The 11,032-nt window shown below is 41.5% G+C and overlaps 1 protein-coding gene across 1 annotated transcript; it reads left to right on the forward strand.

Annotated features, from left to right (window-relative positions):
- The first annotated feature begins 9 nt into the window (after positions 1 to 9).
- Positions 10 to 6,522, forward strand: LOC119742657 (ADP-ribosylation factor-like protein 2). The gene is made up of 5 exons (XM_038218805.1): positions 10 to 226; positions 2,675 to 2,785; positions 3,610 to 3,772; positions 4,418 to 4,498; positions 5,207 to 6,522. The coding sequence occupies exons 1-5, from the start codon at positions 162 to 164 to the stop codon at positions 5,339 to 5,341; spliced, it is 555 nt and encodes a 184-aa protein (XP_038074733.1). The 5' UTR covers positions 10 to 161; the 3' UTR covers positions 5,342 to 6,522.
- The last annotated feature ends 4,510 nt before the right edge of the window (positions 6,523 to 11,032 follow it).

Here is an 11,032-nt window from a genome sequence, read left to right on the forward strand (position 1 = left end):
GCACTTGTGGCTGTAAACCAGACGAGCGACGTTAGTTTTTATTTGATCACTTGGTGGCGCTATACAACTTTACCGGTTGGCTAGATATCGAGAAAAACTAGAATACGGCTATTTTGGTCAGTGATTTGTCAACAATTAACGGCCACACACCTTCCCTCAACATGGGATTGTTGACAATTTTGAAGAAGATGAAACAGAAGGAAAAGGAAGTTCGACTTCTAATGCTGTATCCTTTTGTTATGATAAAGAAATAATAAAGTTTTAAGTAGGCCGCCCTAGACTTCATCAGACTTCATCGGTCCTACTAAAGCGCGTCAACAAGCGTCAACAAGCGTCAACAAGCGTCAACAAGCGTCAACAAGCGTCAACAAGCGTCAACAAGCGTCAACAAGCGTCAACAAGTTTTAGTAGTCGTTAAGTGCGCGTCAACAAATTTTTATAGGCTTTTGAACAATAAAAACAGCTTTATATGGTAGAAACAGCAATAATGTTAATGAACATCTTCTGCATATCAATTAAAGTTAAAATTATTTTAAAACTTGGTTTTTTGAACGCGAAATGTATGACGAATTTGTCGATAAAAGTTGGCCGCCATCTTGTTTATGTGTAGCTAGCCGTACTACGCATGCGTGAAGTGTAAAGAGCCATACTACGCATGCGCGAAGTCTACAGCACCATCCAAACAAGATGGCGGCCTACTTCTATCGACAAATTCGTCGTACATTTCGCGTTCAAAAAACCAAGTTTTAAAATAATTTTAACTTTAATTGATATGCAGAAGATGTTCATTATTGCTGTTTCTACCATATAAAGCTGTTTTTATTGTTCAAAGGCCTATACAAAATTTGTTGACGCGCACTTAACGACTACTAAAACTTGTTGACGCTTGTTGACGCTTGTTGACGCGCTTTAGTAGGACCCGACTTCATCATTCATTTCATAATTCAGACTTCATTCATCATATTTTTACCTAGACCCGTGAACGTGGCGTTATATACAACAAAGCCACGTTCACGGGTCTAATTTTTACCTAGCTTTCAGAGTAACTCCAGCTGACATGCTCAGGAATTCACATGTTACATCAGAGATCAGAGCAGTCAGCTGGAGTTGCTCAAGCTATTTTTTACCTAGCAAAGAAGTAGCATGCTAGCTTGAGGAACTCTACCCCATATTGGCTGAAATACTGGACTACCTTCGTATGTTCAGCCACGTTTACTCCATATACCCTGTGCCTGGAAGGTCCAGTTGCTAGGGGAGCAGAAAATCAAATCAAGATTTGTAATCAATCGGTCTGAACTTTTGAAGTGCGCCCGCATGCATGCGCTGTTGACTGTGACTTGAATGACTAGGCAACAGCCACAGCAATTGACATTACGTTGGTAAAGTTGGTGCACGCGCGGTGGTAACCACGAGTATCATCATGACCCCTGACCTCAAGCAGATTCAGAAACATGAGTACGCGATGGATTCTATTCTGCCCAAAAGGGGTCCGACTTTTGCTCGAAATTACAGGATAACTACTTACTAGTAATAGGCCTCCGAAGGTGCGGAATTCAACGTTTTTTTGGCTTATAAATATTAGCAGTCATACTTATGCATGGACTGGGTGATTATCAAGTGAAAAAATTATTCACATCTTGATTTGATTTTTTGCTCCCCTAGCAACTGGACCTTCCACACACAGGGCATACATGGCTGAACATACGGAGGTAGTCCAGTATTTCAGCCACATTTATGGGGCTAGAGGAACTCCAGTGCCAATGCTCATCAAGAATCGACATTTAGAGCTGGAGACAAAACTACGTTGTACATAGTGGATTGAAAATGGCAGAGTCCATAAAAAAAACAGACTCCACAAAAATTGTCCTTTTCCCCTGTTATTCAAATCCACATGACATGAAACATACCTCGTACCGTGCAGCAGTCATTCACAAAGCTAATAATTGACTTAAAACAGAAAAAAAGTTACAAAAATATGAAAAATAATTGATGATTTTGGTGGCTTATTCAGTCTTTTCGCTCTGATTTATGGCACAGAAGGATGTTTTTTTTTAGAAGGATGCCTTTTAGTCTTCAGACAGAACTAGTATTTAGCATACTAAAAGAAAGCCGGTGCAGCCAACATGACGTGACTATGTATCAGCCAATCAGCAAAAGCTTGCTGGAAAATAACATTTACTGAAAGAAAACCGGCTCTGGCCAAATATCCACTGCCTTGTTTTTAAGGGACATAAAGTTCTGTTGACAACTGTCGTGTGCATGTTATGGTCGGCTGCCATGACTGTAGTCACTGCGTAAGTAAGATCATATTTAAGCTAAATTTCAACTATTCATGATGAATAGTTTAATTGCGGTACCCGCTGCTACATGTACATTAGATTCGAACCAGCCAACCGATCCTGCAAGCTTGATGGTTGAATGGTAAGACGTCTGCACTAGAAAGCAGGAGGTCGCGGGTTCGAGTCCCACCCGAGTGAGTTTCTTTTTCAACTTTCACTCGAGAGGTATGTGTTTATATGTCGGTGAAGGGCACAAAACCTGATATTTAATTTCACCTGTTTGTGACTTTCAACTGCAAATCACACTTAATCGATACAAATGTCATTTTATTTAAACAGTCGTCTGACAAGATTTTTGCCCTGTGAAGAACCTTAACCTTGCTAATAAATCAAAGTGGACTGGACAATGCTGGCAAGACAACAATTCTAAAGAAATTCAACGGGGAAGACATCAGTACGATCTCTCCAACCCTCGGGTTCAACATCAAAACATTGGAGCACAGAGGGTGAGTAAAGAAAACATGATGTTGGGTATAAAGTAAGTTTGCCATCAACACTTACCCTCGCTGACCCGTGAGGCATTTTGTGGAGGATTTTTGCAGGATCTAGGCAGTACGTGTAGAACCCGCTACAGTCAAGCATCACTATGAAGAACACTGCCCTACCAAACATTTCGATATAACAAACATCCTCTTTTTTCACGTACAATCATACCAAGCATTGGCAACTGTAAATCCCTTTAAACAATTGACCACTGCACTAAACAATCTTTTGTGGCTCCAGTTGTGTTCATGACTGTGTGTTGTCGCATTTGGCAGGGTTTCCAGACGGACTTATATTCAGCCTGGAGGATTAGGATTAAAACAACCAGTAGATTGCAGGCTTTCAAGTATTCCAACTTTTCCTACTTTTTCTTATTTTATTTTTTTACCTTGCTCCTACTTTTCCTACTTTTTTCTTGAAATTCCAACTTTTTCCTATTGTTTCCTACTTTTTTGTCCCACTTTCCCAATTTTCACTTTTTTCATAACAGTGTTACACACTGTCATATGTAAATCATACCATGAAGGGCTTGGACGCAGTACAAGTGTTATGAGTACAGAACATGCCTAGTGAAGCCTATGGTGTTGTGGACATTGGTGTGTATCAACGAAAACTACTCCTGAAAGCCTGCAAAAGTCCTACTTTATCTTGATTTTGTCCTCCAAAGTCCCACTTTTGTCCTTTTTTTTTTTTTATATTTTGATCTTACTTTTGTCCTTCTTTCTTACCTTGGTCTGCTTGAAAGCTTGAGATTGTACTCAAACCATCTTGCTGTTATTCCTTTCAGCTTTAAGCTGAATGTGTGGGATGTTGGCGGCCAGAAGTCACTACGATCGTACTGGAGGAACTACTTTGAGAGTACAGATGGCTTGATTTGGGTCGTTGACAGCGCTGATAGGAGGAGACTATTAGATTGTAAACAGGAGCTTCATTCCCTGCTTCTGGAAGAGGTATGTACAGGTGTTAGAGTGGCTTGAGTGCAAAGTGCTCGCCTCTCACCACTGTCGCCCGGGTTCATGGCCCGGGTTTGCGACCCGGCTCAGACTATATGTAAGTAGACTCACCTGTTGATTCTCTCCTGTGTCACCAGATTTGTAGTCTAGGGCTAGAGGTTGTTATGGTTTGATACGCGATAACCCCGCCGCCGCGAGAGGGCGTTATCACGACCAACCAATAACACCCACGAGCCCGTCAGGTAAAACGTCTTGAGAAATTTGTATCGGTTGTGTAATGGGCGTGCACCTGTTTGGCCTAATACATGCAGCGCGCATTCAAAACATTTCACTGTAGTTCCGAACCAAACTCTTAAATTTCTGTCAGCTAGTTTGTGGTGTGCAGTGTACATGGAACTGAAAATGGACCGTAATTGCCTACAGAGGTAATGCGTGCGCTCTTGTTTCCCCTACTTTTCAGGGGAGATTTTACAAATTTCCGGATGAGTTTGCGTGTGATGCTGGTTGGTCGTGATAACGCCCTCGTGCGGCGGCGGGTTATCACGTATCAAACCATAACAACTTGAAAACACCATATTCAAAGCTGATGTGACATGTATTAAAGTCCGAGTATGTTTGCTTTTTTCCCCCCTTTTTTTCCAGAGATTAGCGGGAGCTACTCTATTAGTATTTGCTAACAAACAGGATTTACCCGGATCCTTACCTGCAGATGACATTAGACAGGTTAGTTCATCAGATGTCAGCTTTTAGATTGTTTTCAGATTATTCGTTGGCTGACTTTGGTGTCACCATTAAGCTTGCAGTTGGCAGTTTGGTTGTGGTGTTGGTAAACTTCTGGAATTTTGTGAGCACCCAGAAATGAGCATTATGGAATCCAAGATTCCCCGCTCTGAGGATCTAAATGAATTTGGGGGTCCGATATTGGACCATGGAAATGGGGGAATGTTTTTTGTTGTCATGGCAATCAAAGCCAAACACATGTATTTTCTTTCAAAGCATCCTGAGAAAGTTAATGCAGACATAGTTTGACCTTAGGGTGCCCAGATTCATTTACTTACTACATGTATTGGTCAGTTCTGGTGAAAAAAAGGTTTGAGTCCTGGTTTGTTTGGTCTCTGTTTGATCAGAAATTGATAGAAAGTGTACGCATTCATTTCTCATAAAATTAAACCTTTGCCAAGGAATGAGGGCGCTATAATACCATTTTCTGAGTGCAGACGCCAGAAAAAATCCTGTTCTTTGAAGCAGTTCAGTACTTCTACTTCAAAAGTCTCAACAAATAAAAATGGAGAATTGTTTTGTTTTTTAACTGTAGCTGTATGTAAGCTTACTACAATAAACTTGAATTCGTGTCTGTTTTTACCACAAATTCGCTCACGAATAAGATCTAGTATTGGCCGCAAATGAATGCAATGTTTTTTTCTCTTGCAGACATTAGAGCTTGATGACATCAAGACTCACCACTGGCTGATAATTGGCTGCAGTGCCGTCACCGGCGACAACTTACTTCAAGGTATTGACTGGTTAGTGTCAGATATCGCATCCAGGATTTTTACCATGGACTGATGATGGATATTAAAGCAGCTCATTCAGTCTTCAGAGGGATCCTTAAATCCCACCACAGTTTGGGATTGCAACAGAATAAAGTGTGTGCTTACCGAGTCTGCTGGAACCCTAAGAGATATAGTTCATAAGTTTGTCAGACCCGCCAAAAATTAACTTGGAATCCCAAACAATATTTGTCACATCTGGATAATGAATTCTGTTGGTATGACATTGTGCCACTTTTAATATATCTGAGCTCTACACACTCGTCAATAGTTTTTGGCTGTCTTACGGGAATGCTTCCCAATGAGTGCAGAGGTCTCACCCACTGATATCATCCTGTAAGGGTGTGTCACTAGATCAGTGGTAGTAATCTGTGCCGGGGGGGGATGGGGATGACCAAAATATAAAAAGTGCCCTGCGATGGAAATTTGAAAAGCGGGAAGGGGGGGGGGGGGGCTGGACACCACATTACACTAGGGGGCGCTCTTCAGGATATAGATGTATATCAATATGTATACTTGCACTTACATCAAAAAGGCGCATTTTCAAAGATTTTGTACTTTGTTTCTCCACTTTTCAGTGCTATTGAATACATTTGGTTGTTGGGATGTTCAACAAATATCTCAAAATCTAAAAAAAATGGGGGCGATGATTCAATAGCCCATCCCCTATTGGGAGGTATATGTACCTCCCTCCCCCCTCCGGGATTTAGGCCCCTGCACTAGTCTCTTCTTGTTTTAACAGAAGGTTGTGATTGGGAATTCACCACATAAAAGTACTAATCCCAAACGAAATGTGCGAGAACAACAGGTGTTTACTTGACGTTTCAGCTAGTATGCTCTGGTCTCCTCATATAACAGTGGGAGCATATGGACTGAAACGTTATACCTCTGGTTCTGCTCAGAATCGCAATTCTTGTCTACACTAAGCCGCTTATTGTGGTATTCATTGTTTTCACAAACTTCTTGCAATTTCACAAACTTCTTGCAATTAAACTGCATTTTGAAGGCACAAACCTCGGCTCATCCACAAATGCCTACACTTCAAGTCTGTCCTGTGAATATATCTAGGCTGTGACAATTTGTTTTTGAATTTTATTTAAACAATATGGAAAGATTTGTATTATAAGTATTTTTTTTTTAATTTTAAGCCAATGTTTTGATTTTAATAAATGCCAATCCACATTGTACAAGTTATAATTTTTTTGTTTGAAACCTTTTGTGTGTTAAAGGTGATGTACAACATTTGCTTTTGCTGTAATTTTCAGAAATGGACAGGTTTTTGGGACGGATTTTGGGCATTAGTATTTTATCGCCTTTGATCTGTTTAAAGTTTCGTGTTCATGGATGCCAGAAAATACATGAAAAAATTATTGTTTTTGTTTTGCAGTCTGGTTCCCAAAACCAACACTTCAGTCAAAATGGAACAATTTATAGACGTCATAGAATTGTCAGGTCAGGGAACCAGACTAGCTGGCTTACACCCATTCACAGATGTAACGGACTGCAAGCAAACTCTGGACTAACTAAATTTTGTCAATTGGTGGCAGTATTTGAAAAAAAAAACCTTTTTTCCAACGATGGTTTGGCCAAGCCATTGTTGCAAAATGATACAAAAGTCCACTTTTGTTGAAAATGAAGACAAATCAGGCGCAAAGGTTTCACAGGATGCTCGAGGGTATCATTTACTCACAGCCGAGTAAGGTGTTAATTTGGTGGTTTCATTCTTTAATGTGCCATAGTTTCGGTTGAAGGAATATGAAGTAACTCTGTGGGCGGGCAAAAGTGGTTTTGCAAAACTTGAAGGATTAATTTTCAATCATTGATTTTCAGGCTTTGTGATGGTTGTACTGAAGACCGTTTTTTATTCTTGAATTCAGGAAAATGAAACTTTTTTCCCCAATTGTCGCTTTGTGAAACGTGTCATTAATTGTTAATGATTTGGAATTGAATTCTCCGAACAAATGACACTGGCAATATCTCATGAGTCGTGGCACTGTTTAATAATGACGATATTAAAGTTGGTATACATGTATACGTTGCTAATTGCTTCTTTGGGTTTTTTTTTCAGGCCTTAAATTGGTTTTAAAAGGGGCGCTCCAGTTCAGAAATTGCGAACAGTATTCAGAACGAATTAGCAGCGTCCCGCCCCTATTTCAGAATTTGAAATTTATTAATTGGTTAGTTGTCTTGGGCCTATTTTTTTCGTGCGATAGCTCATTGAAAAGCTCATAACAGTGCTAGATCATTATCAATTCAATTTGAAAATCTGTGGCATGGGTGGCTTGTACGTAAAGCGCTCGCCTCTCACCAAGGTGACCACGGTCCGAATCCTGGCCGCGAATCACATGTGATTAGAGTTGTGCTTTGGTTCTCTCCTGTGCCACGAGGGTTTTTCTCCGGGCCCTTCGGTTTTCCTCCCTCCGGAAAAATCAAACACTTTCCATCTCAGGCTGTGCTCCGTGGTCATAATGGGTCGATGTGGCCGGCAGCCAGAGGCGCCTTTACGTGCCAGCGGCCCGCCCACGTTGTAGCCGCGTCCTTCGCAATTCAGCATCTCAGCTGCGACTTAAGCTGATTAAATAGCCTCCCAAATTATTATTAATATTAACCCCCAAAAGACGTGTACACCACAAGCGCCATCTGTTAATTGCCAGTCCCCATCGCGGGGGTAGGAGGACGATGACCCGGCAGTTCCAATCTTTCGGAATTCAGTACGCGAAAGCTATTAATCTTTCGAGGGTTTCAGAATTTACCATTTAATAATTACTTGCAGTGGCGTAGCCACGGGGGGCGTGGGGGCGACAGCCCCCACATGAAACCTTGTCGTCCCCCAGTCGCCCCCCACTGAGATTTTTGAGTTTCTAAAAGAATTATCATTGATCTACATGACGCCCCTCCCCCCATGAAATGTTCCAGCCCCCCTAGCGCCAGTCCCCCCCCCCCCCTCCCCCTTACTGAAAAATTCCTGGCTACGCCACTGATTACTTGCTGCTGTCACGTTTAATCCGATAATGTATCGTATGGAGCAGCGGTCAGAAACACGCAAGCCCATCAATTTTCAAGAGTATTACATCTGAATAAATGTAATTTAACCTTTCATAAACTCTATTCTCGTCGAAAAAGTAAGTACATTTGGGAAAAACCGTTAAAGTGCAAATTTCAGTCGTGGTAGTGGACTTTGCAATTCGTCAGTGTTTTCACGAAAGGACGAATAGCACTCCGCACTAAATGATTTTGCTTCACGCCGATTTTGCTTCACCACCTTAATGTCAGACAATGTCTGCCATTAAGGTATGCGCGCGTACGGCGTGAAGCAAAATCATCCAGACAAACTTTCGGAAAAGTGACCAACTTAAAACCCGTTTTTCTCAAAACCACTGTTCAACAAACGTAACTTACGTAGTTTGTGGGTAGATTATAGGAAACTCGAAGGTAAATGTTAGGTACATTTTCGAGAAAACTACTAAACAATGTTGGTTGTATGAGAGGTCTGTGCCTGCCGTCAGCTTTACAAACATTTTGCGTCGGGAAAAAAGGTATATCAGGCCCCCCCCCAAAAAAAAGTCTCCGGTTTCTGGTCTGCACGCGTCGCCGTAGCCATGCGCGTCGGGAAAATTAAAAAGTTGTTTTTCAATGTAAGATGATATGTCTCAAAACCGCCAAACTCACTGGTTTGACTTGAAATCTGCTGCTGCACAATTTTAACGTGCTTTTAAATGGGGTTACGATCGAGTATAAGCTTCTGTGGACTCTCTAGCCTCCCATATATTTTGCACTTCATTATTTTAGTCGGGCACCATTTATTGAAAAGACGGTGTTGTAATTTATTTGTGCGTCTGGAAGCCAGTCTGAGGGAGCAATGGCCGTGTATCTGGAACCTGTAAACGTTTTTAATTACCGCAGTATGTAAGGGAGCAGACTAATGACCAGCCTGGCAGCTCATGTTCGCTATCGTTTTCTCTGATTTTTGTCTGCACTATCCGAAATTTCGGACTTATGAGGCGTCGGTCTTTATTAGGTGTCGGACGTATGAGGCATACAATTTATTTATTCCGCCTCATAGGTCCGACGCCGCATAAATCCGACACCCCATACTAGCTCCGACGCCTAAAAAGTCCGAAACAGCGTTTGTCCATTGTCGGACTTATGAGGCGTCGGACTTACGAGCGGACTCCGCCTTCATGAGGTCAGCTCAAGCTCAGAGTTTTAAGGGGATCGAAGCGTCATCTGCAACATCAGCCGACAATATTTTTGAAGAAAACAAGTAAAGCACCACTATTGAGGCAAGCTCCATACCAGAAACCGGAGACTGTTTTCGGCCTTATTAGGGCCAAATTCACGGATCTTATGGTAAATGTTCATAAGACATTGTATGTCAGTGGTAAGTTAGCTGATAGCCAGTCCTGTAAGATCCCATATGAACAGAGGCGGCGGGAACAGGCGGCCAGGCCAACAATTAATGTGCCTCCCGAGCGAGATGAAACAAAACTGCCCCTCAAACGCACACACAATTATAAAAGCATAAATCGCGCTACAAAAATTGTCTCCTCTCTTGTAAAAAAAACAACTGCCCCTCAAAAACACAAGAACCCCTCTCGCATTAACAAGATTGTGCACAAGTTATGTAAAATGGATAATTATACCCTCGAAAGCACAAACGCCCCTCTCGCAATAATAAACTTGTGCCCCTCTCGAGATGGAAAATTGGCCCCTAAAAGTAATAGTGCTCTTCACGCGCATAAAATTGTCACTGAACTGGCCATTAAAAGTAACAGTGCCCCTCTGTATAGCTCGCGATAAAAAAAAAATGGTCTTGCTACATAACTAGGCTATAGGTAACAGAAACACAAAGAGCAAAATGGACAACGTATTCTTAATTTGTTCCTCGTCATATAGGATAGCGAAATGAACGGGACCATATTCCAGGCGCGCCACTTTCACACTGACGGAAGGTGCCCCTTTTTCTGAGCAAGTGCCCCTTTTTGGTGTTGCCCCCTTCCCCAGTTTGAAAGCGTTCAATACATACTAATTATGTATTCCAAAAGATTACATTATAATTCCAACATGTTCTAAAATAATCCTTATTATACATTTTAAATTCCTTGAATTCTGGACTTCATTCAACGCTGATCGGCCGATCAGCGTTGGAAAAACAATGGCTTTTTTTCAAATACTGGCCCCAATGGACCATCGCACTTGTTTGCAATCGATTACAAACCTATGAACAGGTACGAGCCAGCTAGACTGGTTCCCTGACCTTACAATTCCCCAATGTATATAAACTGCTCTGTTTCTTCTTATATGGAGTCAGGGAACCAGACTACAGGAAAATGATTGTTTTTCTTGGTTTTTATAGCTTTTTCAAACCCAAAACCTAAAAAAAAAGTCAGTGTAACTATATTTGCTATATATTTCCAATTCCCCAATTCTATCCATTTCTGAAAATTACAGCAAAAGCAAATGATGTATATTCCCCTTTAATGAACTCTCAATAAGATTTTGCGGCAGGGTGATGTAAATCAAATTAGGTTTTGCCCTTCATCGACGTATAAACACTGTTTTCTCAGTGTGTTACCTCCCGAGTGACAGTTGGAAAAATCACTCGGGTGGGACTCGAACCCAGACCCCCAACTTTCACTCGGGAGGTAACACATTGAGTATACAGTGTTTATACGTCGGTGAAGGGCAAAACCTAATTTGATTTACA

Source organism: Patiria miniata, unplaced genomic scaffold, assembly GCF_015706575.1.
Source record: "Patiria miniata isolate m_02_andy unplaced genomic scaffold, ASM1570657v1 HiC_scaffold_6, whole genome shotgun sequence".
NCBI lineage: Eukaryota > Metazoa > Echinodermata > Asteroidea > Valvatida > Asterinidae > Patiria > Patiria miniata.